Raw genomic sequence first — 24119 nt, 5'->3', positions numbered from 1 at the left:
GAATGTGGGTATTGGGGTATGGGGCAATGTGGGAAAGATGTAAAAGACAACATCTTACATTTCATGCTTACACTAATGAACCATGATTTGATGTGGAGTGTATTTATAAAGCAAAAATAAGGTAAATGGTATCATAATACTGACCAAGTCAAGTCAGAAGAACTACAGGAAGTAAGACAGTACTTCTGGAGAATACAACAAATGGAGTGCCTCTTCTGAAAGTCACATAGAGGATTTTTTGCATAGATTAAAACTTTTATCACAACGGATCATAAACTGTAAAGTAATGCTTGTGTCTATCAGAAAATTCTATTTTATGTATGAATTTGAAGTCTTACACATGAGGACAGATAGAACTCTTTTACTACATTATTGGAGACTTATCAAAAACAGGATGCTTTTTTCTTGAGAAGATGAAAAGTACAGAGATAAGCAGGGAAATAAAGACTGAAGTTTTAACCAATAATATTTTTGTGTGGTTATCAGAGGAATGTAATAATTAATCTTTTAATCATTCTGAAGATTGTGTGAAATCATAATATCTCATCTTTTCCAGCCTCAACCTGCCATTCTTGATCTGAATTACAAACAATAAGAAAGGAGATGATTTAATGAGCAACTTTGTCATGTTGCCATTTTGCCTTAGTCAAAGGCAAATATCTAGTTTTGCCTCTAAACTAAAATGGAATAGACTTATGTTTCAACTATGCTCACAACTGAGGCAAAGATAAATGGAAAAATTAGGGCTATTTTAAAGCTAGAACCAGTGTCTTCACATTTTCACAGAGACATAATCAAATTCACACTGTTAAGAAGAAGCAAATACTGATTTTCTAGAAAATAAAATCCATTTTGTGAAGAAACACACATATATGAAGTCTAAACTAAGCTAAATCCAAAAAGAAAAATTTCACTCACAATGGCAGTAGGTATGTTCTTATTATAAAAGAAAAAAGTGTCAGCATGATTTAATCATACTCTATAAATAGGCACTTCAATAAAGTATATATTTACACTGGCTTTCTGAATGCTAGGGCATCACAAAGTAGAATGGCTTTATTACAATGGATGGAAGATGGCAACTACTTAGAACCCAGTGCCAACATGGATTATAACAAATCCAGTGAGTATTTTGTTTTTCAATTATTCATAGAAAATTTAATCCTGATTAAGTATCCTTGGGCAGGAATTCATGGGTAGTTGATGACTGAAACCAACATTTATTTGAAATGCTTCTGTTAATTTAATCTGTGTATATGGCTTAATTATGATTGAATCCTCAATGTAACAGAAATGAATTATATCAGGATTAAAATTCTAGTACCACATCACCCATTCCATTTTCTTTGCCTTTTTTTTTCCTCCTTTAAAAGATGCAAGGCTGCTGCTTTAATTACCTTTATGTTGCTATGTATTCCAAGCCTCAAAAACTGTTTAGACCTTGATTACTGGATGAAATTTTTAGTTACATTTACTTTTTTTTTTTAAAAGGAAGATATAAAACCCTATTTACATTCCCATTAGAATTTTAACCAGTATGAACATTAGATGCAAAAAAAGGCTTTTCTTTTACACCCGTGATAAAGGAAAGTTTCTTGCAGTCAGTTGTGAACATTTTACATATGTTTTCTAGATTTTTCTCCCTCCTTTCCTTCCCCATCTTTTACACTGATACATAAAATGCATTTTCTCTAAAGCATGAAAATAAAAAATTCCTTGTACTCATCGTTATGCATCACACCAATTTCCCAACTGGCCTATTTTAAACTTGTTTGAGCATGTAAACGTTTTAAGAACTTCATTTTATAAGACCTTCAAACCTAGTATTGAAACAAAGTAAGGGCATTTTTGGTCTCTGTGAACCAGAGAGAAAAGATTCATTGTATTCTTCTGTGATACAGCTCAGCATCACTTGTTAAACAGCATCTACAAAACTCTTCAAATAAGGGATTTTTACACTCCACAATATTTTTAACACATTATTCTAGGACTCTTGTCAAACCAAAGGTCTGTGAAGTGCTTTGATATTATCAGTCAGTATTCCAGTGAAACCAATGTATCATACACTTGTGACAAAAATACCTGTATATTCAAGTCATTATTGCACATTTATTACACAATATATTCTTCCTAAACATCTCAGAAGTGATGTCGGTTTTTATGTCCAGAGGATACTGTTAGTGGTAATGTCACTGATGACAGTGAAGATACTTCCCAATATAGACTATGAGATAGAAAAAGTCTGTAGAGGATAACCATGGAGATGCACTGACAGAGGATAACACCTATGGTAATAATCTAGAGACAAGAAAAGAGAGAAAAAGAAACAGTAAGTGAAAAAAAACCTCTCACTAAACAAGATACAATAAATTTCTATCAGCATGAGTGCTTGAGGTTTAACTTGAAACCTTTTACTACTGCTGCAGTTAAAAAAGATTCGAACATGCATTTTAAGTCCAGGAATCAGACTCTCACACCTGGGTGTTTTTAAATCAGTAGATAGCCCTGGGCAAGTCACATAACCCTTCTGGCAGTCTCAGTTCTGGGGAATTTCAGACTTGCAATTCACCACCCATGCAGTTTCACAAGCAGAGGTGATGTTTAGATATTCTATTCTTACAACAAACAGAGTGGGAAAAAAAAAAAAAAAGAAAGCTTGGAAACACTTTGCACTAGCACAATCATGGAGCTGAAGCTAGTAATTTATCAATCTCACTTAGCCAGATCTCTTTCAGTTCAAGTCTCTTCATCTGTAAAAGCTGTGTAAGGCTGTATTTATCAAATGCCTAAAGGTGTAACTTGTTTCTGAGAAAGCACAAGTCTTCAATTTATGTACAGGCAGTCCTTTAAAATACATTTTTTTCTTAAATAAATATGATATTTATTGATTGTGCATTTTATTGTATTGAGGTGCATTTGAAGGAGCAAACACAGCTGAATTATCATAGTGTATGAACTGCAGCTGTACATAATGGTTAAAACTGCTCAAATGAAAGAGCAGAGCAATTGCAGTCTTCCTTTAGTAAGCTCAAAACCTCAAAATACTGCAAAAATACTACTTTACTGATCCCATCTCTAGAGACTGTCCTGCTGCCCTGAGGATGTTTTCATCAAGCAAAACAAAAAGTCTCTTCATTAGTAACTCTACGGGAATCAATTTTTTCTGCCTAGATTTCCTTTTCTTTTTGTAAATCAAACATAGTATTTAATTTATTATTTATATTTAATAAAACATTTTTCTTTCCCTTACATATCCTCTACACAAATAAAAGCTCACTTTCTGAATATATTTGCATACAAATGCACAGATGGTTATAAGCATAAAGAAAAGAAGCAAACCCTATGCTGGAATGAGATAGTCAATCACCTGAGAATAGTGGTGCACTTCATCTGAACATGGCAGGCTCCACACATGGAGTTCTCCAGTTTCCAACAAGTTTAAGAAACTGAGAAACTCAGGGAGCCCACCTTTGTTTTCAACTGTTTAGAGCTTACAAACCAAACAACAATTTGGTCAAACTTCTTGATCTAGAGAATACAGTTCAGCTACAGGTTCCCTGACCTATTTAGCCACATAAAGCTTTTAAAGGATGAAGACTAAAAAGCAAACAACAAAAAAAATCCACTGATTTATCTTTCTACTCCTTTTGTTAAAAGAATCCCCAAGCTGTTTTTAATTAAAAGCAAACAAGCAAACAATAAAACAAAACACCCCCTCCACATTTTCCTTTGACTTAACAATCTCCCCCTCTCCCTCCCTTAACCTAGAAATGATTACCCTCAGATGATTTGAGCCCTGTATGCCTTTGTAAAATATGACTCACATTAGCATCAATGAGAGCTGTGTGACTAAGACTTTTCAAGTTGCTTTGGGGTCATAGGATTAACAGCCTAAGAGCATGAGTTTGCTAACAAACATTAAACATGAAGAACAACTACTATTCAAATTTCATCTCTTTTATCTTGCCTGTACATACCTTTTCTCTTTGATATTCTCTGAATATTACAGCAATGGTTGCCAGACATGGGTGGCACAGAAACCAGAGAATGCAGGCCTAAAAGAAAAGAGTTTAAGTTGTAAAATGACTACATGCCAGCTTAGAAAAGATGACAGTTACAGGAACTACATTTACATTTCTGTCTATTTTATGAACCCATTGTTTAATTTTCAGTCAACATAACAAAAACCACACAATGATAGGTGGGATTTCTGTTTTATAAAGCTCTATACTCCTTGTCAAATTAAAATGCCTACTCAGAGTATGATGACAGGCTGCAATGTAATCAAATCAGACACTTTAACTTTCTTATGGAGGGAAAGAGTTTAGTGCTTCAGTCAACTGCATGCCACAATTATACATGCAGAAGAAGGGATCAGTTTTCTTGATGTAACCCATACTTTGGCAAAGGTGATATAGAACTCCCTTTTCAGCGAGCTTCTCTCCACTGTGATAATCTGGTACAGCCCAGCAGCCAGGGACAGAGCTAGGCAGACTCTGAGGCCAATGAGCAGCCCGCTTGCCAAGCCATGGTGCGAATGGTAGCTGTGGTGATTTGTATCTTCAAACTGCTCCCAAATTAACAAAAAGCTCTGAAAAAGAACAACAGCAAAGTGCACTTAGAGTAAACCAGGTTACACTAACTCTCAACTAACCTTCCCATCACAGATGAAGTTATCTCATAATGCCCCACTCTACTTGTTAGGAACTGCCATGCTAAGCAAGAAAACCCCAACAAACCCTAGCCTGAAATGCTTTCTGCCATAACCTATTACTGCAACTGGCAGGAACAGAGTCTCACTTCTTGGATTCTGTAACTTTTAGAAAGCTGGACAAGTTGAAGTTTCCCCTAATTTGGATAGAGGGAATGTAGCACCTTAGCAAAAAAATCTGAAATAATCACCTGCACACTCGTCCTACTCTGCAGGAAGACCACTGAAATTATTTCACAGAGCTACAGGGAGGTGTCTCCTTTCACTTGTGATCCACAACCTGTAAAGCTTGTTTCAAAGGCAGGCGACTACGCCTTTTCTTTCAAAATCCTAACAGGATTCACTTTTCAAAGATGGGGAAGTAAGAGGGTGGTGCTGCTGCCCCTTTTATACAATAGCCTTAAGGCTCAAGCATTCACCCAGGTTGAACTTGGATCTCCCACAATTCCCTTCTTTGCCTAAAGGATATCCAATTCACATCTCCCACCTCCTTGGAGAGTGCTGCAACTGCCAGGCTATAGGGTGTTCTTGGGTGGGCCACTCTCCACCCCTTCTATTGAAGCTGTGCCATTGTGGAGAAAAGAATTCAACATCAGCTAGGTCAGAAACTGTGAGCGAGCCTGACTCTGCAAGCACCTGGCTCAGAAACCTCCTAGGGTCTAGGAAAGGGAGTGTCACAGGTTCCAAACGCCATTCCAACATCTGGCCAAGCACTCCAGCCAACAGACAACTACATAAAAGATAGTAACCCCCTCCTTAATTCCCAGCATTGTATCCATCTCCTGTAGAAAACAGTTTTCTGGGAGCACTGTGGGAAACAATATTGATATTCTCCAAGGAAAAACAGACTAACAAGCCCCTGGTTTCTGAATCTTAGTTGTGAAGAAGGCAGGCGCCAATCAGTTGCATAAAAAATGTGTCTTGCTGAAGAACACCTTTTCAAGACTTTGGAAATGTCAACATTATAAATTAGAATACACAAAGTTTAGACTTTCAGAACATCATGTAGCAGCTGAATGGCATTCTAGAACTTGAATATACACTGGAATACAGTCCACCTACTGCACATATCTAACTTGCACTGAGGCTTCAGGTGCCTAATAAAGCAGGTTTTCTGAAGAAAGGTAGGCAAATTTGATTTATGAGTGAAATAGCTCTGAAGGCGTTCAGAAGCAGACATTGTATGGCTCAATTTAGAAATATAAATTAGTCAGATTCCTTTCTGAATACATTCAAAAGCTTTCTCACTACATAAAGACAAAAAGATTACTAATATTAACTTAAAAAAAAGTGTAATCCACCTGTGCCTTCCAAAGGTGGGTGGCCTTGAATCTCATCAGTTGAGTATTAGAATAATTTTTGCTTAGAATATCCTCAGATTACTCTCTGGCTTTCCTCCTTCCTTACCTAGGGGGGACATAGCCCTGTCATTTCACAGTTGCTGCCACTTCAGTCACTCTTCAACCACCTGGATGGAAAATGGAACGATGGAAGAGGGACAGATATAAAGTATGTGTCTTCAACATCACTGATTACTAGCACACAATCTGTCTGACAGGCTTCAAATGTTCTCACCATAATGCTCAGAAAAAGAGTAATTTCAAGCAAACATCTCCAAATGATCAAGTTAGTTGCGTGAGAATTCTGTCAAGGAGTAAGACTGAAGTAAGACTGAACTGCTTCGGAATCCCTGAGATGCAGCACAATGTTTGGTAACGTTGTGTCTACAGCACTAGTTTTGGCATGAAATTGATGAATTCCTGTCACAGAAGTTATTTCAGTCCAGTTAGAACATGCTCAGACAACGAATAAGGGTTCTACCAGTTAAAGAATCACTGCAGTCTTGTGAGCATTTTCCCTTTTGATATTTACATTTGGGAACAGTCAAAATATTTAACTTCCCTGGACTGTACATATTCTGCTTGAGAAAGTAAAAGACCCCCTGAATCTATGTATAGAATCTTTCTGACTCAAGCAAGTGTCTGGGGGAAAGCCATATAGCTGATGGAGACAGAACTGTGATACTGCTCTAAGAAGAAAATATCACTGGGATCTACCTTACCTTAAAACCCAAAGCTCATGAAAGCCTACATTTTCCTTAGTCTACACCAAGAGTAACAGCAAAGAAGGAAGCCACTTTCATGGCAAGATGACAAAGAGCTGGAGTAAAGGAATCAAGAGAACAAAGCCCAAATCCTCACAGGATAATAGTGTCTGACAGCAGTGTGTTCTGGACCAGCCCTTTAAAGAGTGTAAACAACACAACATCAGTTGATCAAAGGCTGTGTATGGTGACAGGAATGTGAGATCAGAGAAGTCCAGTTTCCTTCAGCTTCATTAGATTATTCCAAAATAAGCAGAAGGCAGAGGCATTAGAGGCAGAGGTGGAACTGTCAATGCAACATAGTGTAACCTTGGACAAAGTAAATGCATCATTGCCCTTACTATGAGCTGGGGCTGTTCTCACCTGAGAAAAGCAGGGTTCTATACAAGAGAAATCTCTGCTATTGAGTGTTTCAAGGTAAAATGGATTAGACAATCTGTTAAAAATGAAGAACTTTCATAGACAAGCATGATATTAAAGTTAAAATCACTTTAGTTGTGAAATATTAAAAAATATATTAAAATTTGAGAAATCAAGTTCAAGGAACACTGAAGTCCCTTACCTTGACCACAGAAAGGCAAGTATCAGATCACTTAGCTGCAATATCAGGAACAAACTTAAAAACACCAGACATCAACCTGCTGAAGTAGACATCAGAAACATCTTTTGTTGGCATTGAGAAGAACTGTGTTTGAGTTCTGAGAAGAAACCAGGGGAACAATTCTAATTGTTATCCAGAAGAACAACTGTGCTTAGGCTTATAGACAAAAGAAGTGGATGAGAGAGGAAACTAAAGAGCTGACACACTATGCTATGACCAACATTAAAGTCACAACTACTTCTTCACAGGGTGAAACAGAATGACTACCTCCTTGTTTACATAATACACTGTTTAAAATGCCTGACTTTACCTGTATATAATCCTGACCTATCCTGGCTCACAGTGGACACCAACCACTGTCCACTACTGGCCTTCCTCCTCAAATACTAGAGGAACAATGGCCATGGATATCATCCTGATGTTCCAGATATACAAGCTGAACCTCCAGATCCATATGAAGAACCAGACACTCTTCCTTTATGTCATGAGGAAACAATTATGGTAGGACTCCTCCTTCCCTTCACGATGCCAACACTGACTTTATGACAAGCCAAGATAACGTATCAATCTCCAGCAAAGACAGGTTCTCATGGCACAAATAACCCCTGAGAGGCAAGGGGAAGGGGGAAGCAAAAGGGAAATTAGAAGGAGCAGCAAGGCAAACTAGCAGTTTCTAACCATATCTAGTACTCAGTTATCTGATGTCACACAATGCCAGTACAGCAAAAAATGGTTTAGATCTAGGGTCAGAGGTAGAGTTCATTCTGAGTACACCTAAGAACCCCTGTGTAGGGCGGTGTCTAACAGTAAGATTCTATGCCATCTTGATCAGGTTCAGAGCAATAAGCTATCTTTCCAGAACCATTGCCTCCAGTCTGGTCATCCCTGAAAGGTGAAACTGCTCAGGTCTACGTGATGGGAACGGCCTGCCATTAGTTAAGTTCTGAAGTTTTTGCCTCAGCAGCAGCAGAAAATGGAATTTTTTATGAATGCACAGCAGCCTGGGAATTTTTTGTTCTGTGGCTGAAATAAAGAACAAGTTAAGGCAAAGGGAGATGCTAAATGATGCTAAAAGATTTGTCCCTCCTTTGAGATGTTACCTCTTTGCAGCTGCAAAGACCACAAGACATTTGCTGACTAGGAGGCTGTGTCCACCCGACACTGAAGGCAACCCATAAACATAGCCCAGGAAATTGCTAGTGCTTCTGAAAGAACAAAAAGAAAAAATCCATAGAATCAGTACAAAGAGGAGAAAGCCCCCTGAAAATTTGCTGAGTAATTTGAACTAGTAATAGGCAAACAGGCTCAGACAGTTTGCCAGTCAAAATTGTATTTAAGTTGACGAATAACATGTTTTCTCAAGCTGTCCACTTTCTTGACTTCCCTGAAGATGACATGAGACAGGTACAGGAGAGTGTCAGTAAAACTAACATGGTGCAATCTCTATATGGTGCATTAGCTTAATGCACATAGTTTCCAGCAGCCTCCTCAGCAAGTCCTCAGAACATCTCTGATTAGCCACAAAGTCCTTCTAATCTCTGGCATAGACAGAAGCTGGTTCTCCTATAAGAATCTCTGGGAAAGATCAGAACAGGAAGGTTATTCTACATTTTTAGCCATTAAAAGCCATTGTTTACAGCAGGTCAAACATCCATGTCAATCTAGACAGACTAGTGAACAGCTGACTAATCCAAAGATGAACTCTTGAACTCCACGTTCGATAGAGGTGATACAGTCTAAATCCTGTTTTGCTGAGCCCAACAGCTGCACTCTGTAATACGGAGAACAAATCTGGCAGAAGGTGTATTTCATATGTACTGAATCATGAGATGGAAAATATCCTCTCCAGAAGGGATACTCTTGGTGTGAGGGAAATTTTGCTGGAGACAGCAATTACTGATATGGGGGTGCAAGGCCACTTAGGCAATGACATATTCCAATACCCATACTGTGTTCCTAAAAGACTCCTGCCAAACCTGACATTCCCAATGGTACCAGGAGGAGATGTAGTAGAGCTCTGCCTTACTGGTGCTAATGCTCCAATGCTTCTCCAAGAGCCAAAAGATGTGTAATGGACCAGTCTTGGGGGAAGCAGCTCACATGTATGATGCCTGCCCCACTTTTACCATAAATAACAACCAAAATATGATCAAGCTGATTATACTGAGTGTCTTTTCTATGTATAGTAAAAGGAAACAACAATGAAAAACTTTCCAGTCTCAAGTGGAAGAGTACTAACATACCCATACATATGCACAAGTGCAGAGGCATAAATGAAATTAAATACTTTAGAAGTCTTCTTTACTACCAGCATGTAAAAATTCTGGTGCTGGATAGGTTCATTCCACCTTACTTTGATACCCATCTTCAAATTTCAACAGTCCCATTGACCTTAGCAGCCTTTGGTTTATACTCTTAATTAGCAAGAAATGCCAGCTCCCAGCTATTCTTAATGTTCTAGAAGTCCACTTAGTTAGTTTAGAAGCAGCACTAATTACAGATACTACCCAAATAACACAAAAATCTTCAGTATAATCTCTTCCTCATTACTGTCTCCAGTTTCTCCCTGCTCTTCTCTTTCTCAATGGTTTTCAGATTCTCTTGTCTTTATGATGTGATTTAAAAAAATTTGTTTACAAAAGGCACCACCAGGGTTGAATGATTTCCATTACAATTTACTTTTAAGTTACTGGTTTACTTAACTTTCTAATTTATACTAATGGAAAATATTTGAATGAAATTATGTGTCAGACCATTTGTATATTTGCAAGACCAATCCTGCACATGAACCTTTCAAGAATTCTCTTCCTTATATTGATTGAAAGGACCATTAGACATTCTGTTTGAGTGCTTCCAAAAAGAGGGCACTGATGATTTTCTTTTGTTAATGACAAAGACTTTGTTATAGCCTCTTTTCTTGTCTTTCCTCCTATGCTGCTGATTGTCAATCTGCATAACATAGTTCACAATACCTCAGTTGTACTGGTTACAATTATTTATAGGACCACATTACAAATCAGATCAATAAAATGACTGTGCAAAAAATTTTTTTTAACTTTTTTCAGTCTAGGTTGTTCCACTAATCTGGTTCACAGTATAATGCTACAAAGAGTTGGCACAATCAGGAGTTAGGAAAACTGTGGGAACTTCTTAAGTGGTTTTACTGCTAGACAAAAACATACTGTGAAGCTACATCTTAAATTGTTAAAGTAAAGAGAAGGTGGTGTTACATATTAGACATACTGGGTGCACATTATGCTGTGGGCTTTTTTCTAGTCTCGATACTCCCTCCCTCATAAAATTAAAATATTGAAATTATTTGGTTCACAGTTCTGTCATACTTAATAGCAGCTGTACACTTCAGTGTAAGAATGAATATGAAATACAAACCTGTGTAACAACAACTACTACAGCAATGCCAGTAGATGCTGGACTGGAATCCCACTGAAGAGGTCTGCCATGAGATTTCTTCATTCTGCCTATTGTCCAACCCACACACAGACTCAACAATAAATACAGCATTTGTATCTGTGAGATTATGTCACACACTATTGAAAACAAACGAAAAATGAATAAAATTAAAATGAATAAAGTTTTGTTTTTTTCTATATCACAGAGAAATGTTCTATATACCTGCAAATGAAGGATGGACGTTTATGCCTCTGTATCACCTTTTAATTTTGATGAGTTAGATTAATGATGTTAAGTGAGGTTAGGTTGCTTAGCCACAAAATGTGGCTATTTTGACCAAACAGATCACTATCAGCTTTCCTGCAGTTACATTGCAGTTCTGCAAGAACATGGGCCCAGTGCCACGACTTTCCAAATCCCATTCTTGTGTCAGAGTAGTCTGGGCTCAGGAGTCCATCTGCATAAATAGACTTATAAATGCTAAAGAACTAAAAATCATATGTATGTTAATCATACTGCAAATATGCAACATGATGAAATGAACTCATTTCTTTGCTCTGAAGAACTTTTGTTCAAAAATCAGATAGTTACATTGTACTTTGAATTAATTGCACTTTGTCTTGAGGATGTAGTAGCTTCCAGAAGAAAGCACAAATACAAAGGACAAATTCCACTCTGAGATACTTAAAGGGGAAAATATAATGAATAACTCTAACACAAACTTCATTTAGATCAACAACTTGTCTGTATTTCATCTTATTAAATGCAAAGTACCTTTGCCTCATTTTGCTATGTCCATTTTTACCTGTTTGGGAACAATTAATACATACTCCATAAAGTTACATTCTTAATCAGTGTCTCAAACTTGTGTTTGAAGCTGCATCAAAATAAAGAAAACTTTAAACTAGAATATATTAAAGCCTTTATTTGTAGCCTTGCTGCAGCACTACTGACAGTAGAAAAACCTGAATATTTCTTTCTGAGTGATTGTTAGCTTTAGATCTGGTACATTTCTGACTTAATGAACAATTTTAAAGTTGGTGTTGGGACCTGACTCATTGTACTGGCGTAGCAGAGATGTAAAAGAAAAATTGATTCTTACACTATGTAAATTGCAAATTTGGTACAGAAACTAGAGATTGGGCACTACACACAGCAATGCTTTCTTTTTCCCTTCATTAATATTTTAGTTCAATTAAATTTGTTCCTTATCTGTAATTTTCACTTACACTATCAGGTACAAGAATAATATTTCTGTCACAAAAAAGCAAAGCTCTACTTTTATACAACTGGACTGCATTAAAAAACATAAATACCACATTTACTAAAAATATCAGCAGAGAAAATGTTGCCACTGTACAGAAATTAATATGGATACAAGAGAAGTGAGTCAAAAGAAGATAATCTACAATATTTCTCTGAGACTCAGCAATACTAGCAAAATAAGGGTATAAAACAAACTTCAAAATGTAATTCCTGGGATATGCTTGGTATTCTCAGAGTTTACATGCTTAAATGCTTCTTAATGTATTAACACCTTTGCTGTTTATGATCTGCCAAGAGCTTTTAGTAAATACAAACTTGACCATTCTTTAATAAAATCAGCCAGCACTGATTTTGGGCAAAACAATGATCATGGAATTATTTTCCAATTCTACCTTATTGAGAGACAGTACTTACTAGAAAAAGAATTGTTACATGAACAAAAGGCATGCCAAACCAGTGTCACAAATCCAAACTAGAAAAATGACTGAATAATTCTGTGTATTCCAGGGAGCATTTTCTTTTCTGTCATTCCTTAAGATAACCTGCCCTATAAGGTATAGCCAGACATCATCTCTCAAGCATGTCGTGGATATAGATACTGCTCTGCTTCAGTGTGGTAACAATTCAAGTGGATTCCCACATAAATTCGTTTAAGACAAAAATCCACAACAAGCTTTAATCTTTGACATGCCATACACTTTGCTAAAAAGGAACAAAGGTGAGAAAAATTTTAAAGAGTACAATGATCCCACAATAGTCAGGGTCAGAGTAAAGTCACGTTACTGAGCTGATACCATAATAGTCTGATTTCATCACAATTCATCTTTTCTGACTATTCGACAGACATAAAAATAGTCTTTGACTTTTCACATTTTATTCTTACCAAAAGTAAAAAGGACCATTTGCAATGCTTCTGAGTGCCAACATTATTTGTGTGATTGATGTGATTAGGTTAGGTGGTTAATTAGACTGAGGATCAGCTCTTTATACGTGGTAAAGACTAAATAACACTAGGAAAAGAATAATTGCTTGAGAGCGTATCTGAACAGGTTTTTAGAAAGATATTCTGGCCACACTGCAATTAATAGAAATTTTAACATTTATTTTTAACTCAGATTTCTGTTAGCATATAGGAAAAATGGTATCATCTTTCCCTTTCAAATTATACTACTTGCCATAAGCCATTCTTCAGAATTGTAATTGTCACTGAAGCTTTCCACATTTCTATTACTTTGGCTCTTTCACTGTTTTGGAAACCACCAACTTCACAGACAGTAATAAAAGGAAAACTTTCATCGCTGAATTTAAGAAATTCAGCTACTGATTCAAAAAAATAATATTCATTATAATGTTTGCTTATCTAAATAAAAGTGAGCTTTTTGACTACCACACATACACACACAAAAAAAAAATCGAACATGAAGTTATTCTCTCTGAATTTCTGGACAGTTAACACTGGGGTGTACTTCTGACTACCTCCATATTCTCCATTTTATTTCATGAGATGAGAAGGAATGTTTAATAACACAGTTGCTGGAGTGGCTGCAAGGAGCTGCCAGCTCAAATGGTTAAAACAAGAAAGAGGTAATTATTGTGGTGTGAGGTGCCATCAAGAGGCTGATAATCCCAACTGCAGCCTTCTAAATGAACTCTACAAAGGGAAATATTTCTCTGTATAGGCTGTTCCTCCCCAACACTATCACACTACTGCAGTACTACTTTCTTGGGGTACTTCAAGCCAGTCAAAAGGAAATGTATTTGCTTGGAATGAACCTCCAATTCTTCAAATGTGAGCTGCAGGGAAAAAAAAAGCCAAACTACCCAACAACAATGGAGAATGAAGAATAGAACAAGATTAAGTTAGTGCATTTTGGAAAGGTATGCTATGGGAATTTAGTTTCAGTGAGAACTTAGAATATATATATAGTGAAGAAAAATGCTGTTAGCATCAAACCTTCACATAAGCATTTTTTGTACCATGCTAATAATAAAATTTGTGCTGTAAAATACTTATCCATATAATAATTGTTAAATTTGTTAGTGAAATGACAAATTCTATAAAATATGATTAAGTTTCCTAAAAAGCTTGGCTTTCTAGGTCTAACTCCACAAAACTCTTCCATGTTTTGAAAGACCTGCTTAGGTGATAGTCATGTCTTTAAATGTTTGTAGCAAGGAATCTTGAGACAAAAAAATATTTTGAAAAATCCTAAACAATATCACAGATGCACAACTTCAAATACAGTTATTGTAAACACATAAAACAATTTTTTTCCTGAAGGAGCAATTTTTAGTATTTTCTATTAAGAATTCAATTATGTGATCCAAGATCATAGTATAGTCCAGCAACAGCATTTGCTAATGTATTATACAGATTCATGGGTAGGAATATGTAAGAAACAGGAGACAGGCCTACTCACATTCTGCCAGACTTCCCATAAAAGGAGCGCCTATCCCATCTCTAGAATAACTGCAAAAAGAATAAAAAGATCGTATTCTTAAGTGGGTGTGTCTTAAAAGGATGTTCTCTTTCACAAGTACATTTAGGAAATGATGCAGTTCAGAAGTCAGTCCTATATTTTGTCACAGTCCCTCCCAGGCTAATCACATACTGATCTTATAATACATGGTTCTTCAAGTCTAAAGACTGAAAGCAGAAAAGGAGCAGAAGTACCTTGAGAAATGCAGGTAGTTGGCAACAGCTGAACCAGCCTGCAACAGTAATGCAATTGTCAACACCTTTAATACACCATGCATAGGTCCACGCTTCCTAATTGTTTGCCACAGGGATTGTGCATATATGCAAGCAGTTATGAAGTATGCTAGGACAAGTAGGAAAAAGAACTCATGTAATCCTGTGGAAAGAAAAAGGAATACAACTTAGTTTTACAAAGAAATATTGCTACTAGCAGCAAATAACTAAAAAACCAAACCAAACCAAAAAAGTGTTTTTTTTTTTTAAATACAGTCATTAGGAAATACTTAGCAACTGTTACCCAAAAGTGGTAGTACACATAAAAATGTCTAAATCCTGGCCAATTTTATAAAAAAAAAATCAGAGAATTTTATCAGAGCACCAATTACTATTTGATCTGACAAAATGTTTTAAATCAAGAATACTTTTTCTGAGCAAAGAGGATTGCAGCAATTACCAGACTAGTATAAAGTGACACACAGTTTCTTGGTACACACAAAACAATTGTAGCTCATTCGATCAGTCAGAAATATATTTGTTAAAGGACTCATTTTAGCTCTTTTTGCATGCTCGTTTCATTCTGTAAAGGCACAAACCGAGGTGAGAGAAATCCCAGACAAACTTCTATTTAATCTTTTCAACCACTGGGTGTCACCCTTCCTCTGCATAAAGCAGCTCAAGAAGCACAGCTGATCAAGTCCGAAAACTCAGATAAAGAAAAGTAGCACAGAAAATAGTAATTAGTCCTTAGCATGCATTTTTTGGGGCTTGTAAAAAAAAAATTCCCCAAATTTGTTTATTTTATTTATTATTATGATTATTTATAAAACAGAAATCTTATCAGTCTGGCAGTAGTCTGGTAAAATGCTTCCCTTAAGACCTGGATCCTGGAAATATTTTCTATTGTCCCTATGCTTTGCAACCCATCAGGAGCTCCCAAAGGGTCAAAGCCAGTGAGATGTGAGCAGAAAGGTAAACATTTCTCACAGAAAACCTGTTTCCTTTCTCCAACCTTCATTGAAATTTAGTGCTGGCTATAGAATCAGATTCCAAAAAAAACCAACGTTTTCTCCAGCAGCAAAATAACTCTGGTAAAAGCTTCCTGCCAGCTCCACCCAGAGACTGGAAAAAGCAAGTATACACATTTCAATATCTGAGCTGAAAAATATTGGAAATGGGTAAGTTCTGAATAGTAGCTAGCATTATAGCTTCTGTGACTGAAATTAACCATTTTGGACATACATGCAGGAAAATGGGAGAAAAAGAGCATAAGGTAATAAAGAGTCTTAAAAATTCCAGGCCACTCTTCTTCTCTTGTACACCAATACATAAGCATGATTTATCAATGACAAAGGTATGTGGTTTAGATGAAATCTTTCCTTCTGCTTCAAAAGATACCCAGTGAAGTTGGCAAGATCTTTCTAGGTAAAAGTTATTTCTCACCATGATGAGTGAGAAACCTTGGAAAACTCTTTAGGAAAATCAACTAGCTTTTAACAAACACTAAGCATTTATGATAGAACGCTCCTTCCAACCATAGACAGAGTGTAGATTATTGGTTTGAGACCAAAAGGGGTTAGGAGAAAGCTGCATTGAAAACCAACTATAAAAAATACAATTTTCAACCTGTCTCTACGTTTCCTGACTTTCAAGGAACCTAGCTGACAGACAAAGTAAAATATTATTTGAAATTCCTTACTTCAAAGCTCTTCAAAATGCTACCTGTTCAGCTGCCTTTAAAAATCCTCCATTCTAATTCTCTCACTTATCCTCAAATTCTTCCCCATGCTTTCCTTATTATTCATTTAATTTTTGAGATGTCCTGTGCCTGTCCTGTCCTTTAGGCCACAGCCTAAAGTAACTTGAGTGAAGGAAGACCTAACTAAAATCTTCTGCAACTATTTAATTTTTAGTTGCCTGCATGAAATAAATAAGAAATAAAGCTAGATCTTCTCTTTGATACCCTCTCATTCTAATTTTCTGTGGAAAAATGCCAAATATTATTTCCCAGAGATGCATAAAAAATTAAAGAAGAGAGAGAATGAGAGAGAGATTAAATGCTCCTCAGCTCTTTGAAAGTAGTGCATGTAGCTTCAGGATTCATTGCAACGATGGAGGTTTTAATTCTGAATCAACAGAGGTGTTCCTCTGCAACTCAAAGACATGGCATGTACAGGTCACCTTGCCTCCTACTTGTTAGATCTAAATACATACATCCAGCACATTTACACACCTCCTTACTCAGCACATAACCTGTTCAGAGTTCTGCTTCCAAGTGCTCAGTCTTCCTACAAAATTAATACAGAGCCAAGAAGCCTCTGTAGGAGGTCTCTACATCACTTTAGTGGGCCATATGATGGTGTGTAGCTGCTTTGCTCCTTGATTTAGCAATTACTCCTTTAGCTATTACTCCTCTTTGAGAGTGAGTAAATTAACCTAGAATTCACTTCTGAAGAACAAATTCACTAAATAAAAACTGGCAAATTTGTAGAACGTAAGAAGTTAAAGAGAGAAGTCTGATTATGAGCCTTGAAATCCAGATTATTAATGTGCTACTCTCTCAGAGATTCTGCTAAATATTCCAGTGAATATTTTCTTCCTTTCAAAAACTGAGCTGCCTTTGTTCCCACTACATTCTCTTGAGACCACAAGTGACAGCAGGGCATTTGATTCCAAGCACAGCAATTAGGCTCATCCTCAGGATATTCAGGTTCACTCTGTATAGGAAGGCAGACTAAGCCTACAGGGCCCTTCCCTAACAACAGACCCAGGTGAGTGACATATTGATGAGGCTTCCCAGAGCAGTGATGCTACTCACTGCAACCAAAAATACATTAGGCTGGATTGTCCAAAGCCTACAATTTTATGTAGGTGCTTCTTCAGCTGCTGTCTTGAGTTTTTCATTGAATGTTTAAAGATTTAAAATTACGTTTCTTAATAAAATCAGGCCTGGCAAACCTAACCTACAGCCAGTGACTACGACACTTATAAAGATCTAAACACTGAACTGAAATTGTACTGGAAAAATGTTTTATTGTGCATGTACTCTTGTTGAATCAAGTTTCACACAGCTAAGGAATTTCACTAATTAATTAAAATCAGGTATTAAGTTCACATTCAAGTGGAAGATTACAATTTTAACATGTTCAAAATACCTATCAGCAAAGACATTAACATTGACTTTCCTTGTGCATCTACACTTCTAGTTAGGAAAGTTTTGGAAAGTCAGTCTAGGGAAAGGAAAGGATTTTTCTGTGATGACAGAAAACGAACTCAAATTTACTCTTCTTAGGAAAACAGGATATGAAATATAAGAGGCTCTGCTAGCCATGCCCCATCCTTTTCCAAGCACCGTAAGTACTGATTTGAGTAATCAGATCCTTAACTTACAAATCTAATTTTAAGAAAAAAAAATCTTACCAGATTCCCCTGCGCTAAAGTGATCTAATGGATTCCCTTCTGCATCTGGGTTTAGTAAGATCATTTCAAACTGAATATCCTCGGATTCAGAATAATTCTCCTCGCAGGTAAACTTGTCTACATAAAACACATACCATGTTTCCGGATAAGGAATCTGGGACACTGTCAGATTTTGCTCTGTGTGGTTCACAGTCACTTAGGAAGAAAACAAAAAACACAAAAATAGGAGTAAATACTTGATTGGTTTGGTTTTAGAAAACATATCTTTGAATGAAGATAATCCACAGCATCACATACAGATTATAAACTATGCACAGTAGAAAAAAGACTGAGTTTTGAAAATTATCCATAACCAGAGACCAGACCTCCAACTTCAGCTTTGGTTTCAAGTAGGTGTGGGCAAGGGTTGGTGAGGACACTGCATCCCACCTTTCAGCTCTGCTGGGAGGGCTCCCTCCTTCCAGAAGCCAGATAGTTTGCTATCTCCTTTGCTTAGCACATTTCCATCCTCTAGTTCTGTATTGACAGGATTAGCTATTCTGTACTACCCACCAGGTACTTCTGTAGCATGAAAAATAGCTTAGTGAAATTTATTTGACTGTCAAACATCTGCATGTGAGCTCAGTAAACACCACCATGCATGATTTAAAGGTGCAAATCCGTATTATTTCCCAGGATCTTTCCCAAACTGTAGCATAATGAATTTCAATTAACAGTTAAGAGCTGAAACTATTATGTAATCAAACTGCATATTTCAAATCAGATTACATTTAAAAACAACTATGTAAGATACCCCTGTTTCATCTGCTTGCTATCTTACCACTATTTTTGCCTAAAAACAACAGTTAACCAAGCAGGGTCTCTTCAAATTCTTGATGCAAATGAAAACTGTGGCTCTCTGCGTTTGGCTGAAACTGCAAGAAATGCCAGCACTGTCACATTGACTACTGAACTCGAGTGCTGATCAGCTCAGTCATTTCTCTGCAGGAGAAATAACAATGACAGAATAATTCACCTTAATAGGTAAAGATGACAGTGGCTAAAGATGAAGAAAAATTTCATTAAAAACACCACAAAACACGTTTTTTTTGTGAAAGGCTTTCTAAATAAAAGCGCTGCAAACATACAAACTCCTTTTCTCTAAATAGTTTGTAGACAAAATTTAGAACAAATTTCTAACTTGAAGCATACCTGTGAAAAACTTCTATGTAATTCCAATAAATGTGTTTCAGCTACAAGAAGTTATTTTCTGTTCTCTTAAGGTATGAGCTGAGCAACACTGGAATCCAGAAAGAACTGTACTGTATGTGTCCTTGCAGCAACTGTCATGAGGTACAGATTTGGATGACATGGAAACCAGAATTTCATATGATGTTTAGTCCAAATGAAAGGAAAACTGCAGCTGACAGGAGTGGCTTTACTCCCCATGTCACCTCTCAGCTCTGACACTGTGTTATTTGCACCAAGAGTAAGGATCACACAGAGTGCATTTAATCAGTTTCCTCTCAAATCTATAAGCTGACTCAGAGGTAGAAAAGCAACTGATTTTGCCCAAGATCAGCAAAGAGATCCAGCTCACCCTGTGGTCGTACAACTCCTAACGGAGCAGAAAACAGTGAGTACACTGCTGGGACAGTCAGGAGTGACAGAACAACTGCCAGTTATTCCACCAGCACTTCTGTGCAGCTCTGATGAAGTGTAAGGAAACCACATCCCTAGAAGTAACATCTGTGTAATATTTCATTATGACAAATGTTACAGGACATCAATCTGTTACTCTTGGGATTGACTGGACAAAGGAAATGTATTTAAAAGAGAAGTTGTAGTCACTTAAAACACATTTGAATGAAGGTTTTAGTACCAATTTAATTTCTTATAGGAAAATTTATGCTTTAAGTACCATTACGATCAACAAATGGTGCAAAACTTATTAATTCAGTCTGTCTTCTAGTTATACAAATCAATGCTTCCGTGTTTTGCAGTTCTTTCACATTCAGATGGGTACTCAATTTAAGTTTTACACTGATTAGCTCATCTTTGATACGGTATTAAAAATTTTCTAACATGTTTTCTACATCAAAGCGTGACAGATCTGTGCTATCATGAAAATATAATTTTATTTTCGTTTTCTCTGCTTTGAAAAATGCCATTTCCATGGAACTGGAGCCTCCTGACAAGTGAGAAATGTTCCTTTGTAAACAAGAGACAAAAAGAAAATCTACATATTCTATACTGTTATAACTCTTAGCTCAAATATTAAAAACAGCTAAATGTGAGATTCAGTGACAAATATCAAGTTATAAAAGCAAAGGGTGAAATAGCATTAAGTTATAATAGAGGCAAGTTATGAAGTAATGCAGCATGACGCAAATTAATTTTTGCAGAGAAGAGACCTATTGCGAGGTAGTGAAAGAGAAGGTTTCAGGTACAAAACTACCCTTTTACTTTGTATTTGGGCTACACACTCCCACCTTACAAGCATTTGCTTCAGAAGTTTAGAGGCAACTGCAGCAGGTTCCATCACTTTGCCTCTAATTTGTTTTTCATTCCACTGCAATGAAAGTCACAACTCAAAAAAGTCAAATGTTTGACTGTCCCAAACATTCAGATTCTTTAGTTCTTCATTTTCTTAGTACCATGGTATTCTTTGTAAATTCCCTCACGCACCCAAGATAATATATTTTATGGAAAATGTGAGATTAAAAAAAACCAACCCAAAAGAAAGACATTTACTCTGTACGGAGTTAAAAAAAATAAAACTCTGTACTGAATGACTAAATGAAAACTTCAGCCAAGTATGTACCCTTTATGAGTTGTGAACATGTGAAAGATTGAAGTGGAACTTGTCATAAAGTTTGGCTGTTTCCACTAAAGCCATTGTTTGTCATGGATTTCATTTTCCAGCAGCCCATTAAATCATAACTTGCAAACAAAGTCTTCTGTAGTGATACAAAGAAATTTCTTTTCCTTGTAGCATTTTTAATTGCAGAAGGCCAAAGTCCCAGCTGCAAAGCCCAAATTCACTGAAATGAAAATTCTAAAGACATAGATAATTAGTTATCTATATTAACTAGTTATCTAATGCTAACATAGATAACATAGTAACTCTGTAAGGAGAAAAAAAGAAGTAACTCACTTGTCAGCTGAGCTTTAGAGAACTTCTCTGTACAGCTGTCATCTTGGACACTGTTTTCCAGCTTCTGCCATTCCTGCGCTTGAAAGAGGTGAAGTGTAGCTGCTTTTGCCACAGCTACTGCTACATTCTTGATTCTGACACACAGAACAGCATGGTCACCTTGATATTTAAAAAATAAAATCAACTATTCTGTCTTGATGTCAGCTACAAGCAAAAAGACAGTGTGGCACAGATTTTTTTAGTAAGTAGCTGCAATACAGCTTCATATTATCCTTAATTTTTTTACCACTGCTTCCAAGTAAAAGTATTGATGGTCTTTCAGAAACAATTTCTATGTCTCTCATTAAGAAACCTGTGAATGCACAATTCTCTATGATGATACTTAAACAAACCTTCATCATAGCCAAATGTCATTAAACTTCTCTACTACAAACAGCCTTCCCTCCCCATTCTTTTATAAAACAGACTTCCAGATAACTTTTTTCCTTTCTCCCTCCCATCCCAAATTTTATTGTTTTCAAGTTAAAGATAGTGCCTCAATAACTAGTTCAAAGTCTAGTATTTTATGACTTCTATGGTATGACTATGACCATTACAGGGTAGCTCTTAAGCCTAACACCAGAAGAACTTATTAAATGGATTTTCACGTTAGGGATGGATTAGAGCTAAAATATTTAGTTATAGATGACAGATGTCAAATTGATGCAAAGAAAAACTTCAAAAGTGTTCTCCACTGTGTCAGCCTACCTGTAGAATCGTTGAATGGCAGAATGGCCTGGGTTGGAAGGGACTTGAAAGACCACCTAATTTCCAACCCTCCCTGCTGTGGACAGGGACACTTTCTACTAGACTAGGCTGCTCAAAGCCCCATCCAGGCTGTCCTTAAAAACTTTCAGGGATGGGGCATCCACAACTCCTCTAGGCAACCTGTTCCAGTGCCTCACCACTCTCATCATAAATTTTTTTTTCCTAATATCTAATCTAGACCTACTTTCTTTCAGTCTGAAACCATTTCCCCTTGCCCTGACACTATAGGCTGCATCTTGACACACAGAAATATTTTAGTCATTTCAGAACTAGCTCATTTGACAAAATTTATCTCGCCTGAGTAATTCCACAATCCTCAAACTTGTTTTCATAATTTCTTTCATACATTGCCACAGACTTCTTTAAACTAGGAGTATCCTAAATTAAAAGGTAGAATTTAGTGGAGAAGAAAAATCAGTAAAATGTGATATGAACTACAGTTTAGGTAAGATTTTTAAATATTAACAGAAGTCTCTAAAGATAGCATCACTAAGATCCAAAATAGTTGTTGGTATTCATGCAGAAAGAGAAGCATTTCGATGCAAATATGCAACATCAATTTATAGAATTATATCTGAACACCTACACCACTCATCTTGAATTTTTACAGTCTTTTCTCAGATTTAAACAGTGCACTTCTCCCCTTCAGATCTATTTAGAGCACTCCTACAATTAACTTCTAGGACAGTGATAATTAACTGCTTTCAAGTCACTTCATAGGCTAACTCCACCCTATCTATCATTTCTCATCCAGTGCTGGAAACTGGAGCTCCAGCTCTAATTTTGCTTATGTCACGTTTCCCTGCATCCCGTTAGATTCTGAAGCGCTCCGCAGAACTGTTCTGCTACAAAGCTCAATGGGAAAGAAAAACAGCCTAAGCTACGGAAATGCTGAGCACATAGGAAAAGCAGGCTGACCAGCACAGCCTTGCTGGACATGGCACTTATCATGGTTACACACGTTTTTTTCTGCAAAGTAAAACTTCCTTAGCAAGCACAGTGGACCACTGCTCAGGCTCTCTTTCAGCAGGATAGTAGTCAGGAATTATTACTAAGTAATTACTAACAGTTAGAAATTATTACCAACAAGGAGTTTTTAACACAGGAAAGAAGAGCCATTGGGAATAAACAGGTGAGAATTTCACATCCTGATGGGCGGCATCCCCAGTGACCACACAGAGATGGGGCACAGCGACGGAAAGCACCGCTGCCATTTGGTGGAGTTCCAAGAGGCAAGGAGCGATGCGCGTCGCAGTGAGAACGCCTCTGCTCGCCTGGACACTCGGCCGGGAGTGTCCGCACAGGCTGCGGGGCACCAGGGGACACTCACGGCGCCGCGGGACACCGAAGGGACACTCACGGCGCCGCTCCCCTCTGTGCCCCGCAGCGCGGGGCTACTGCCAGCTCCTGCACCCAGCGCCGCCCCGCCGCGTCCTGCCGCTGGCCGGGATTGCCGGCCCCGCTCCGGCGCTGCCCGGAGAGCAGATCGGACCTGTTGCACGTCCCGGCGGAGGAAGAGAGAGAAGGAGAGTGCAAGAGAGAGGAGTGGGGAAGGACGAAGGGCTGCAGGGCTGACCGCGCTCCCCCGGCTCCGAGGCCTCTCCGGCCGCTATCGGGTCCCCCGCGCCCCAGCGGCTCCTCACAGCCGCCCCTTCCCCACTGGCCCCGTTCCAGGACGGCATAGCCGCTCTCCTGCCCTCGGGACACCCACCGTAGAACTGGAAGCGCGCCACAGGCCGCCACGGCTCCCGGCGGGCGGCGGCGCTGGCGAAACCGCCCCGCAGCGTCTTGCCCGCGGCGAGGCTCCAGCAGCAGCAGGCAGCGGCGCTGAACAGCCACAGCAGCCGCCACCGCATCGCCGGGACCCGCCGGACACCGGGATCCTCCTTCCCTCCCTCCTCCCGGGCTGCCACGCCGGGTCACGTGACGCCCCCCGCCGCGTTAGGCGCGAGCGGGAGGGCGGGGGCG

At 37.9% G+C, this 24119-nt stretch overlaps 1 protein-coding gene across 2 annotated transcripts; it reads right to left on the bottom strand.

Moving 5' to 3' along the window:
- Positions 1-920: 920 nt before the first annotated feature.
- On the bottom strand, positions 921-24077 carry GPR180 (G protein-coupled receptor 180). 2 transcript variants are annotated; one of them, XM_014881340.2, is made up of 9 exons: positions 23863-24077; positions 21345-21503; positions 18209-18403; positions 14768-14948; positions 14514-14563; positions 10807-10964; positions 4400-4591; positions 3978-4055; positions 921-2298 (listed from the first exon to the last, which is right to left on the bottom strand). In XM_014881340.2, exons 1-9 carry the CDS (start codon positions 24005-24007, stop codon positions 2140-2142), a joined length of 1317 nt encoding a protein of 438 aa, XP_014736826.2. In that variant the 5' UTR covers positions 24008-24077; the 3' UTR covers positions 921-2139. The 2 variants fall into 2 exon arrangements, with proteins under 2 accessions (XP_014736826.2, XP_088015945.1); XM_088159819.1 differs by lacking the exon at positions 4400-4591 and having other exon boundaries at positions 2090-2298; positions 23863-24063.
- Between the last annotated feature and the right edge of the window lie 42 nt (positions 24078-24119).

The sequence above is a fragment of the Sturnus vulgaris genome, chromosome 2, assembly GCF_052056855.1.
Source record: "Sturnus vulgaris isolate bStuVul1 chromosome 2, bStuVul1.hap1, whole genome shotgun sequence".
Lineage (NCBI taxonomy): Eukaryota > Metazoa > Chordata > Aves > Passeriformes > Sturnidae > Sturnus > Sturnus vulgaris.
This window is presented reverse-complemented; position numbering and strand designations above follow the sequence as displayed.

Excerpts from the sequence above, each read along its gene's own strand:
- GPR180 (XM_014881340.2), bottom strand. The coding sequence starts at position 24,007 with ATGCGGTGGCGGCTGCTGTGGCTGTTCAGCGCCGCTGCCTGCTGCTGC. Across the intron at positions 21,504-23,862 it reads GGCGCGCTTCCAGTTCTACG|GTGACCATGCTGTTCTGTGT; the intron begins GTGGGTGTCCCG and ends TTAAATATCAAG. Across the intron at positions 14,949-18,208 it reads CTTTAGCGCAGGGGAATCTG|GATTACATGAGTTCTTTTTC; the intron begins GTAAGATTTTTT and ends TTCTTTCCACAG.